This window comes from Falco punctatus (genome assembly GCF_963210335.1).
Source record: "Falco punctatus genome assembly, chromosome: 7".
In the NCBI taxonomy this organism is placed as follows: domain Eukaryota; kingdom Metazoa; phylum Chordata; class Aves; order Falconiformes; family Falconidae; genus Falco; species Falco punctatus.
In genome coordinates this window covers 41,658,734-41,671,675 of record NC_137587.1, presented here as the reverse complement: position 1 = coordinate 41,671,675, position 12,942 = coordinate 41,658,734, and the positions used below count along the sequence as shown (strand labels likewise).

Below are 12,942 nucleotides of genomic sequence, written 5' to 3'. Positions count from 1 at the left end.
GAAAGGGGAAGAAATCTGTAAAAGCAGTAGATCAAGTGGCAAGGGTCATCCCAAGAGCCAGGCAAAGGGATGTTCCTGCCAAAAGAAGCTCCTGAATGCACAACAGAAAAGTTGCGGACAGAGCTAAACAGGGAAAAAAACCAAACCCAATTTTGACTACTTTAATGACCCAGCCTTTTATCAAGGCTTCCTAAATTGCTTCTAAAGGAACTCAGTTGAAAGACATTCAGCTAAAGATTTGTTTTCCAGGCAAAGGTAAGAACCGAGTGACATCCGGAAGGATCCTGCATAAGAGTTGTGTCAGCATAGTTTCAGGGTTTCTCATCTCATCCAGCTGGCAGGAGGAAAAACCCACTTGTCCAAACTGGGGAAACTAGTTTTATGGGAAGAAAGTGTAGGCTTGAATATTGACACTAAATGTTATAATCAAAATGGCATTTAAATGCTTGTGCAAATAAAACCCTGCAATAAGAGTAAAACCACAAACTTTAATAAAAAAGTCTGGCTTTATTTAGAAAAAATTTACAAGTGTGTTTCTTTAAACCTCAAACATACACAGCTGAGTTATTCACATCTTCCATTAGATGTGGCTTATTGCTTCAGCCTCCCTCAGCAAAGTGCCACATGACTAATGAGTTTCCCCCTCCACAAAAATGTATCTACAATTTTACAAAGCTCTCGTGCAGACTTTTTTTTTTCCTTTCCCCCTTTAACACTTAAACACAGCTGGTTTTACACAGAAAAGTGACTGCAACTTAGCCATTATGCAGATGGCAGCAATTTTACCCAACCTTTGCTGGTTTGATTTGCTTCTCGCTCCATTCGGTGTCCCGTGACTACGGGCTAATGCGCACTGGCTAACTGGGGTGCCAGAAAAGACCACTGAAAGCATCCTGTAAGGCTCGGTGACAAGCAAGGGAAGAAGTGTAGCCCCCAGCCAGATCCTGCGGAGAGGCGGCTCGTACATGGTTGAGATACCTGAAACAAGGAAAAGCATTATTTCAGAGCAGAAATAAACAGGTCGAACACCTGCGTAGTCCACAGTACAGTGAGGTTGAGGTTACTTTTTGGGAGAAAGCAAGGAAGGTGAGCTGCCTACTGCCAGCCACCAGTATGAAACTTCCCTTAGTTAAAGCAATGATGATGCCGATGCACCTTCAGACAAGCTGCCCAACACACACACTGAAAAAGCTCAGCTCTTTGCAACAGGTTGCGCAGCGTTAAGTACACTCCCTGGTTTGTATTTTCTGTGCTAGCTCTGGGGGGAGGGTTGCATCCTCCCCCCCCTTTGGTAGTTCCTTCTAAGACAATGACGATGACAGCAGAAGCTCTCCTGCACTCCCGCTGGAATCGGGGAGTTTCAGCTCTGTCCAATTAATGCTGGGCACTCCCCAGAGCCAACTGTGCCGGTTGCTCTGATGACAACAGGGATGAACGTTCTGCTCTCGGGCCTATCTGTATCTGGAATAAGTCCACCGACACCAGGGAATTAGATCTGTAGGAGGCTGTCATCAACATTTTGGCTAAAGAAGCCTCTAAACTTCACCATTAATTAAGCACCATCACTCATTTGCAGAGCCATCTAATTTTAAACCAAACCAGCCAGACTGATCAGTTGACATTGAAACATGCTACCTACACTGGCACTGCCCCAAACTCTTGGCTCCCCTAGCTCCTTCCAAGGGCTCCAACCCAGCCACGCACGCTGAGAGCTCCCAGTAAAGGTGTCTGCTCAGGGCGGCTTGAATGGGTTTCATTCAGTGCTGTGACTCTATAGTTCTTGCAGCCCACATAACACAGACCCAAGACCAGATTCTCAGCTAGTTTTATACCAAAACCCCATCAAATACAATGACAGAGGCAGGCTGTAGCACTATCGGCACAACGACAGTCTCAAATTCTGAACACCAGATAAAATACCATAAACGAGAACTGCTTTTCAGTGGCCACGTAAGCCACTGAGCTTCAGCTAGCTGTTTTGATTCATCGCTTGGTACGTGTTGCTCCTGGGAAGGTTGAGTCATTCCACCTCTGGCTTGGCAATTCAAGCATAAACTTGCAAAATGCATACAGCCTTTTATAATGTTATCCCGAGAAACCTAAAACAGCTGCACTTTTGGCAGGAAAATACAGGACCACCAGTAAAATATCCAAAACAGTTGCATCTTTTAATTTATGACTGTACACTGTTTCCATAAAGAGTATATAAAACAGGTCAGATTTTATAGGTAAGACATAATAAACAGTCGTACCCATTGATGCCATAAATGCGTAGAAAAAGAGGTTACTTAGAAATGATTAATTAGTTTTAGAACTGCATTTCTGGCACCTAATAACTACAATGCACAGACATGAGCAACATTTCTGAGTGATTGTTGGTGAGATGCTGAAGGTAACAGACCAAATTTGCCTCCAGGGGCTAAGCTGAGATGGGCTCTGCTGCTTTGCACCAACTTGTGACATAGTCCGGGCCTCACTGCTGGACGCTGGTTCCCATCACCACGGGTGCAGACATTAGGGCACAAACGCTTTTAATAGCGTTTGGTCCACAGAGAATCTACAAACACAGCAAAGCTGGTCCCACCTCTTCATTTGCAAGGGAAGATGGTTTGCAAAGAACTCCTGTTTCATGGGACAATCCATTTAATGGATTTAAAAAAACATAATTTACCTTTCTTGCTATTTGTCCCTTAATATCTCATCCTTCCCAAAGGCCTCTTACAGCTGCTGTGGGGAACAGGAGCTCATTCCCCCAGCCAGGAACAATGAAGGGATACTGACAACAACAAATAATTTCCTTCAAAACGCTGGTGTGAAACTACTTCCATCCTCCAAACTGGAAAGTATTATAAAAATCAATTCCCATCTCAGATTTCACTTCTATCGTGTTTATTTCATTGCACAAACTTAATTTTCCACTCATGCATGAAACAGTCCAGAGAAAATAGAGGATTATTTTACATTTCTATATTAACAAAGGTTGGTTGTGTGTTTTTCATTACTTATCTTTTTTTCCCTTATATATCACTACAAGGAGAGAGGCAGCGTCTACTGTTTCCCTTTTTTTTTTTTTTTTTTAGGTCATCTGAAATTGGGACATTAGTTTCATAAGACAACCTGATTTACAGCTATTACAGCTGACTATTTATAGTCAGTTGGTATGTGATCTTTGAAGTAATACGAAATCATCGTCAAAAAGGCTCAGATCAACTTTTACTATGGCAACCTGCATTAATTCTCCTTACTCCTGTGAAACAAGCACGACATGCTGCTGGCTGTCAAGTGAGGTCTTTATTTTCTTGTTAAGTATCTAAACTTACTGCTCTTGACCCATTTAATTACTGTGGTACACCAGGCAACTGCAAAGAATCTGCCACACTGAAGCCACACAATGAGAAGCGAATGTTTCACCGGCTTTTCCACACTGATCCCCATCTGTGCTGTTTGAATCTGGCCGTGCCCTTCACAGGAGAATCTCTCTGAACTGGATTCCTGGGGTTTCTGGCAGAGGTCAGCACATCTTTTCATGTACACCTTTACAACAGCAGCAGGAAGAAGCGCTTGCCAAGTTTTATTTCCAAAAAGTCAAGCTCCGTTAGGTCTTAGGACCTGGAGGTAATTGCTCTCACTAGTTAGCAAATTCCAGCACACTAGGTCTGTTTTTCATAGGTTTACTTTAAGTACCTGTAAATCTTATAAGCAGAAACCAGGAAAAAGAGGTTTGCTTTTTCTGGTGCACAGTTTTTTAACTTAACTTGTTTTTACTGAGGGCAGACTAAACTCTGGAGTTAAAAAAAGCCTGCACTATTACTTTTGAGCAGGGCTAAAGGGCTGTGTGTTCTCTGCCTCACGGTTTCACACTTCCCAGCCACCGTAATGCCTAGGCTCTGCTTCAGGCTGTGCCCAAACAAGCCCCCTTTCCTTAGCTGCTGCCATTGGATGTTGATCTTCCCCATTAACCTTTCACATCAGTTAAAACACATCGTATTTTGTTCTTCATGAGCCTTCAGGGGGCTCATTCCTGACCTTTAGTTTCTCATCACCATTGGGCGGGGAGGGTAAGCCTCCTGTTTTCAAGGAAAGAAGTGTAATTCACACTTGGTGCTGAAGTTCAGAATCAAGCCAGTCATTCCTGGGGGCAGGTTTCCTTCATGTTTTCTCTTTCCCGAAGGCTGTGTCACCAGCACTTCATCAGGAATGACTGGGACTGCTGGGGAACTAGGCAGCAGCACTCAGTTCCCCATGCCTTTCCACCCCCTGCACCACTTGGCACTGCCGTTTCTAAGGGCCAGAGGACCCAACAACAGCTCATCAGCCCGTAACATCCAAGACCATTGGCAAATGTCCCCTCACTGCTTAATAGGGCAGTCTCTCTTCAGAGACACTCAGGAAAGACTTCAGAAACAATCAGAGCAGATGGAGAAACAGCATAATCAAACCAGGAAAAAAGAAAAAAAAAGAAATAAAAGAAAAACAAACAGAAAAAACACCCCCAACAAACACCCCAAAACATTCAACCAACAAGCCACAAAAACTCCCACAGTACTTCCCCCTCCACACCCAACTGAAAGGATCAGTTCTCGGGATGAATTCGCTCAACCTTCCCCCATCTACCCAAGATAAATACACTTGCACCGGTGTTTCTGCAGATGAATCATTGGAGGTACATGTGGAGCACTGTGTATTTGGCACACAGATTTTACTTTTTTTTGATCTATTAGGTATTTTATGGGGTTGAAGAAAAGAAAAATCATTCACAAGTTGTTTGACAGGGAAAAAAAAAAGATAATGTAATTCGATTCCACAGAATAGATTTACTGCTCATCTGATTATCTGCAGTATCCAAGACAGAAGGTAATGGGGCAGACATTAGATCTGGGAAATTTTCCAGATTCATCATTTAAATAATAAATAGTGGTTGCATGAAAGCAAGCAAAATACTCCAGTCTGGAAAGCTGTGTAAAGCATTAGTAACACAGCAGCATATGCTGCATTCCTGAATCTTTCTGGAGACTGTGTTTTCATTAGATTTACCAAGTCTCTAAGACGATCTATCAACGCATTATTTGCAGTATTCTTGGCAGAGAACTGGATCTTATCAGACAAGAGGGGCACGTAAGAAACTGGGTTTTCTCTGGCCTGTTTTCTGTTGAGGAATGTGTAGCCTCGGTTACTCTAAGCCCCCAACCAGGCACAAACTGAGCTCTTCCACTCAACTCTGGTTTTGTCTGAACCAGTTCTACCACACAGTTGGTCCATGCAGCCAAAGCAGAATTTGTTTGTAAAATGCATGGAGTTCATTGCTGTTCTTTGTTAAATAGACCTGTTAAATTCAGAATCAGACTTCGCTAGGCGTTATTCAGATATGATATGGCTCTCCACATCTCTGAGACTGTGATGTCTAAGGCAGGACAAAAGCACACCACCACATAAAGCTGGTACTCAGAAAAATCCAGAATAGCAGTTCATCCTTCCACAGACCGGCTACAAATCTGATCCCAAGTCCTCAAAAGTCAAAAAGCAATCTTTCACCTCATTTAGCAGACACTCTTTGGGCATAATTGTTGTATTTAGACCTCAACAAACAAACCAGCTATTATCGGTGTTGGTAATTCCTGCTGAACACCAGCCAGCACAGCCAGTTCCAACACATAATGCAACTTTACCACCACCATGAACTCAAGGGCTGCTCACGAGCCCAACTCAACACCTCCGGCAGGCCTTGCACCGTGCCAGAGGTCACGCTTCCAGCCCTGACAGCAGCAAGGCACCTACCATCAGCCACGCGTCTCCTCTGCCCTCCAGGACAACAAGGATTAAGTAGGAAAAATCTATTTAAGAGTTGAATGGGGAAAACTGTTCCCTGGAAAGGAATAGGTCCACGGCTGCCTCAAGGAACCAAGATGTCATTTGGTTGATAAATACAGCACAATAGTATTAATTACTTTCATTTGAACGTGATCAGGAAGCAAAAAAAATAAAAATAAAAAGGACAACAAATGATTGCAGTGTAGGGTTTGCTGCAAGCACCTGCAAACAAGCAGGCAGCTACCCAATGTAATAGCTGGGGAGTGTGTGTGTGTGCGTGTGTGTGTGTTTATTGGGTTTTTTTTAATGCCTCTAGACATTATGCCTCTGTGCATACAATTGCAGCAATCAACGTGAATGTCAAAAAAACTGCTAAGCATGATGAGGTCCAAATAAGAGATTCCAAGGCAGACAGAAAAAGAATATATTTTTAACCGGATTATGTCACCTGTTAGTCTTGCAGCACAAGACCAAATCCAGCCCACAGTGCAGAGGTACAAGGAAAAGTCACTCTAAACACAATGCAGTTTTGGCTACTGAACAATCTTGCCAAAGACAAGAGCTACCATAACCAACACCCTTGACGCCCCAGCAATCCCACCTGCAGACAGCATATTGACCAGTTCAGGTTCGGCTTAGTAAGGTCTACTTTTGTTATTAACACTGTTTAGCTATGCTGGTTTTCCGAGGGCTTAGTGAGCAGAAATTGCTCACCAAGGTGTAAGATGAGTGCCAGACCCCAACCTTTTCCATACCACAAACTTGCTCAGCCCATTTCACATACCCGTGGCCCAAAAAACTGCCACAGAACTGTCACTTCGCATGATTTGCAGAGCTGTGCCCAGAGTTCCTCTCATTCAAACCAGCATGTGATCAAGTGTAGAAGCTTACAGCGTGCTTGTAAAACCACCACCTATGCCTCCAATGCAGGACACATCGGAGTGATTAGCTTATTTGGGGCTGAAGCTGTCAGAGCTGTCTGCTGAATGCACAGCTGGTACTACGAGCAAACTCTCTGGTTCCAAGGGACTTCACCTTCAATGACATTTCCAGGGACTCACTTGAATTGCTTGGAAATAAACATACCTATACTTAGATGATGTTTGAGTATTTTTCCCCCTTTTACTTCAAAGGAAAGCTTCAACCAGCTTTCCAATAAGCAGAAGTTGGTCTTCTAAACTCTTCACAATGAGATGCCTACTGACTAATGGGTCTCTATCACAGTGAAGATTTAAGAAAAAACTTCTTAATTGGGAGTTTGAGCTCATAGCTCCTAGGACTTTTATTTCTCAGGTTAGGTCTTCTAAGTGAAGAACTTTGTTCTACCAGAAATCTAAGTGAAGAACTTTGTTCTAACAGAAATAACTTTTCCCAGTAGGAAAGCCAAGAAACTGCCAATCCACCAAATCAATAAAAGAAATCTAGCACCTCAGTGATTCTTTTCAGCCCCTTCCATCAGCTTCTTCTAAACAGCAATTTGTTTCAAATGCTGTCAGAGTTCCTCTGGGCAGGAGTACACCTCAACTGCGTGTGGCAAAACAAAGTTCTTTAAAACAAAACAGGTCTGCCACAGCACACCTTAGCTAAGATTCAGAGGTCTGCTACTGGACACTGAAGGAGGAAAAAAAAAAGCCTAGATTATTATTAATATTAGCCATGAAACAGCTGTTGCTGATAAACTCAGCTCTGACTCCAAAGGTAGAAATCAGTAATGAGTTATTTCTCCTTCTTTCCCCCCATTACTCTTCTCCCTCATATGAAAGGTCAAACATTTCAGATCCTGGCAGCCCAAAGCCACACATGTCCTGCTGCAACAGCAACCCAGCAGCATCTCGAGGTTTCGCCCCTTACCATTCAGCTACCGCAGCGACCCATAAAAGAATCTCTGGAGTGTCTAACATTAACACTAAGGCACATTTATTTGATGTTTCACATACACTGTTTCCTCTTTGAATGATGAAACACATACATAAACTGCAAGGTACATGTAGTTATGCATTATAGAGATTTTATTGCAAATTACCTATGACATTGGTGAGTACAGTTGTGAACCCTGCAGCAAAAAAATCTCTAAATGCAACAACACAAAGTCAAAGAAGCCATCCTTGTTGCAGGGGGGGACGGGGACAGAATCAAATTTTCCTATACTGCTTTCCCTGAAAACTTCCTCTTTTTGTGATGAAATCCAGACTCCAGAGAGCAAACATTTCCACTGAAAAGCCAATACACAGGGGGATGGAATGGAGGGAAATTTTCTTGTGACAGCTATCTCAAAATACATCTTCAGTGCTCCTAAGTGAATGTGTCATAAAAAACCCAACTAGTGGTAAAAAAAGTTCAAAGTAAGAAAAGTTTTAGAGAGCACCTGGTTCTCCAGCATTTTCCGAGCCCTGCAATTCTACTGCTGTCTAGTTTTTAAAAAGATGTGAGACCAGAATCAGGTATTCACGTTTATTTAACACAGAGAGAAACATTTGCATTTAGAGTAACTGAGAAGCAAATACTATTGCCTAAACACATGATAAAAAAGCATGAAGAAATTAATATCAAAGAACAAGGAGAAATGTCTGATATAATTTTAAAAGAAATAGATGTTTTAAAGTGTAAGGGCGACAAATTATTAAGGGAAAGGGTTTTACAGAATAAAGGAAGCTTTGTATTACTCTGACCTAATATGTATTTTCTGCCTTTTCCATGCCACAGGCTAAATGCCAGTCCTGGGATGCCACTTGCAGACTGTGCGTACAGGTTTCTGCAGGTACTGCCACAACAACTTTTAGACAACTCCAGTCCCACCCCCAGGTTCCTATCCGAGGAAGGCACCAGCCTTGACACAATTATTTCATACAGGAAAAGACTATAGACTCAAAATACTACGGATTATAGACTTAGAGACTATCAACTTAAAGCACTGTAGACTACAGACTTAAAGCATTCTGAAATGGGACATAAACCCCTTAAATGGTGCAAGCGGACCTATACCCATCTTCAAAGGAACTGCAAGTTCAATTCTACCAGTACAATATGTCAAAAATGTTAACAACTTAAATAAACCTCCTCTTTCCGCCAAGGTGTTATGCAAGCTAGAGATTTACATTCAACAAGAATTTGTGTGTGTAAATCCAATGCATGCTTGGTAAACACATTTTACAACTCATGTAAGCCCAGAATTCACAATGGCTGTCTGCATATTTCTTTTGATAATAATCAAATGCTTCGTTTAATCAGGTTCTCTTAACATTTGACCAGGCAGCATCGCTTCAGATGAGGTGTAACAGTTTCAACCTTAGAAATGTAAATACCAGTGCAAGGGAGCAGCCATGCCTGTCTTTGCAGTAGAGTCAGTGATCTGAGCTAATGCAGGAAATCTCAAATGCACTTTCAAAAGTTAAGACAATGAAAAAGGTGATATTGTTTTGTTCATGCTTTGGTTACAAAAAAAGAAAAAAAAAAGAAAACCCTGAAGCTGCTAGAGTATGCCATAATCCCCAACAGGCAAGCTTCAGAGAAGGGAGGCACATTCTCAGCTGGTGTAAGTCAACACAGTTCATAGATTTCTGTGCTGTTTCAGGACAGATTCAAAACAATTATCTGAAAGTTCTCATTTTAGCACGCGACTGCCTGTTTTAAAATAAAAATGGGAAATAGAAAGCAGAACCTGCAAACACAATAATCCTCTGCAAGCAAAGGAAAACCAAAAGCTACACAATTTCGTTTTGTTCATGTGTTTCAACTCTATAAAGGATATTTTATAGAAGTTCCATGCTGACTTTTCCGTCCTCAGTTTTTGGGGTGCTTCCTCACATCCCACTTTCCTCCCAGTAATATATTTATTTAGTCGTTGTACTGGCTCCACACGTCAGTCAAGAACCATCACTGATTGCGGTGTGTAAACAGTTTGCTTCTTGCTGCTAACCACTATCTCAGCACCACACATTCCTGCCGGCATTCCAGATACCATTTCCAAAATATACACAACCACTATCATTTGGATGATTGTTTGTTGGTGTGGTTTGTTTTTTTTTTCCTTCAAACTGAAAGGATTCCTGCTTAAACTCATTCCCAAATAGCTGCTTGAATTCATTATCCCTGTGTACTTAGCTGGTAACAAAAGGTTAATGTTTATTTCTAGAAACCTTGCTCACAGGAAGCCTTCCTTCAGTGCAAGTGACTTCCGTGCCTCGCGCCTCTGCGAGCAGAGAGGCTGGGAGAGCTCTTGGATGAGCAGGGGCACCTGGTCCCCCATTTGTCATCTTCCTGAGGTCACCCACCAGCTGTCCGTCCTCTCAACACCCAGCCCCACCACCGCGGGTGAAGGCATTCTCCCTCGCTCAGGTTTCCAGGTCTGAACTTCCAGATACAGTAAATCAATCAGCCATCACAGAAACTGCTCAAACAACTGCAAGTAAGCATTTTAACACCCTTGAGCAGCCTTGCTGCATAACAAGGACACTGCAGTCCTAGCTGGAATCCAGCAAAGCACTCGCTCTGCATGACTAGTATAGATTACACTTTGGAGGACTGCAGAACTGCAGCTACATTTAGTCTATGACTAAATGAGGCTCCACTGGCACTTGACCCCGAGAAGAATGTCATTGAACACAAGGGCCTTTTCTCAGTTATCGTCTTGTATCTTTTTCTTTTCAATGGCTAAAAAAGACCACTAAGCCATCGTTTCTGTAACTGCAAAGTAGCTCTCTTTTTAACATGTTGTGGAAATGTTTTGGCATGGCTTGATCTTCAAATCCTTCATCTTTCCCGCTGCCCTCCAACCCCGCTCTTCCTCCCATCTGCTATGTTTAGGACAAAGGTTGCCAGAAGAAAGTGGGTATGTTTGTATAATTATTATTATTATTATGCAGAAGTTAAGCATTGTTTTGTAACTTACTACCTGAGTCAGAAGTGTTTTCATAGAGGTTGTTTGTTTGGTTTTTTTGTTTATTTGGTTTTTTTTTAAAGCTAGGGCAAGTTCAGTCTTAAAGACATCACTGTGTCTATGGCTAGGGGAATGTGTCCTGGGGTTTGACTCCAGGGATACAGTGATACAGTATCTTTCGGGGGGGGGGGGGGGGGGGGAGGGAAGAACAGAACTTTCAAAATAAAAGACAGCTCTTTTGGACACAAAATTTCTTCTTTTAGGATAAAAATTCCCTACTGTTCCTCACTCTGCCTTTTTCTCCAACTTCCGCACACCCTACTGCGTACCATAAATCCCTCAGTGCATGGCAAGCAATCCATATTGATGAACTGGAGCTTTCAGTGAGCTACATGAAAGAGATTCCTCCTGGACCAGCTTCCACGTAAATTATGCAGCTGTGAAGGAAACTGAGCCCTTTCTGAACAGAGAGCTCAGTCAGGAGCACCTACAGAAAGAGGGGATGGAGATGCACAGAGACTTTCCCCCACCCCCTCTTTTTCAGTACATTTTGCTTGATGCGCAGCTCTGTGGAAAGAGGCCACAAGGATGGTCATGGTTGTACCACAACTGCAGAGCACAGGATGCCCTGCTGCAAGCAGAGAGGAGATATTTTTGCCCCAGGAGTGCTGTTAGGGACCTTGACTTTGAGCCCAAGGCTGGAAAGTGGACTGGCCAGCAAACTTAAAGTGGGTTTTTTGCCTTGAAGGACTGTGTTTCAGACCTGGCAGGGGAGGACAGAGCCCCTGAGTGACTCAGTTGTCAGCCATGGTCACAGCCAGGCTGCATACTAATGGAGGTCAACAGCCTACTTTGCCCCTGTGCCCTCCCCCAGTTTGCCTCTTCCATCTACCTGCTCTGTTGCACAGCACTGAAATGCCACTGCAGGGCACCGATCTCAGCGAGAACGGTGAGGCTGCACCTAAGGGGAAAGAAGAAACATCACCTTCTCCCCCCCTGCCAGCATAAAGGACTGAGAGCAGGAAAACACCACCAGAAACACATTTACCACAGCCACAGGCCTTGCCCCCAAATCACTTCTGATGGAAAAAACATCATCTGAAGAAAGAAAAAGCTGTACTTAACCTCAGCTTTGGCATGCAGTCTCCCCTGGTCAGCCGGTCTATTCTGTTTTCACTGTGACATAGCATCCTGTTCTGACAGTGTAGCAATTAATTCATGTTGTACAGCAATCCCAGTTTAATATGACTCAAAACAAAGCAGCACAAGATGCACATGAATTTCTAGAGGGTTTTTAACCTCTGATACTGATCAGGTAAGTAAGTTGCCAAACCTAATAATTATCTCAAATGAATAACTACCAGCACAGAGCAAGTTTTTAACTTGCTTTCATAGTTACTCATTTGAGATAATAAGAACCCAAAGTTATTTTCTTTAGGCAGTATCTGCAAAAAGATTGCAGTTTGAATGACACTATTTAAAGAAGATGAGGCTGCTCAGGTCAAAAGAAGGTGAAAAAAACAGCCTGCCTGGTATCGCAGCTGACTAATGCTCTAATGCATTAGACCCTCTGCTGCTTCAGGTTCTGGTTGCTGCTGATCTGGTCAGCATTTCAGTCTGATGTTGAGGATCAAGTTTACAGCTCTCAGCCATGCTGGCATTTGCTCCTCAGGAAGGCCTGGAAGAGGCGGGAGGGAGAAAGGAGAGGAGGGCAGGAGCTAGGAGTGAGGGCTTCTCCTCAGAACCACGGCTGGGTCAAGAATTAGAAGCATCAGCTCAAGTCCTGGGCTGCTCAGCCCTTGAGGCCGAGCTGTCCAACACCCACACAAAGGAACAGATTAGCCCCACTCTATCAGAGAGCAGTTAAAACACAGCTCACAGAGGTGGAGGGGAGAAGGGGCAAGAGTTGCTCTGTTCTCCTGAAAACATTTTTCATTTGAAAACATTATTCCTTTTACAGAGGAATAAATGAAGGAAAAAACCCACTGCTTCAATGCTAAGTGGTTTCCTCCTATCTGTCAACATATGGTATGAGCTATTATTATTTGGCTTAAATATAAAGTATCATCAAGCCTATTTTTCTATTTTAATAGTTTGACATTTCTATTGTGAAATTAGGGTATAATTCTCTGGATTTTATTGTCCTTCTCTATTGTGCCCTGGTGGAATTTCCAGAGGGGAAAAAGCAGTGATGATGGGAGATTTTAATTTCACTCTTCTAAAAAGACAATGAGTTAAGTGTGTAAATGGAATCATTC

At 42.9% G+C, this 12,942-nt stretch overlaps 1 protein-coding gene across 2 annotated transcripts in view; it reads right to left on the bottom strand.

Moving 5' to 3' along the window:
• Nucleotides 1-12,942, bottom strand: part of MNAT1 (MNAT1 component of CDK activating kinase) — a 124,215-nt gene that overhangs the window by 237 nt on the left and 111,036 nt on the right. The window contains exon 8 of one of the 2 annotated variants that reach the window (XR_013929370.1): nucleotides 792-978. Coding sequence is in view for 1 of the 2 variants with exons in the window: in XM_080394908.1 (XP_080251034.1) it covers nucleotides 858-978 (121 nt within the window). In the remaining variant the exon portion in view is untranslated. Of the gene's footprint in view, nucleotides 1-468; nucleotides 979-12,942 lie in introns of those variants that run through there. The other variant, XM_080394908.1, reaches the window with a different exon arrangement.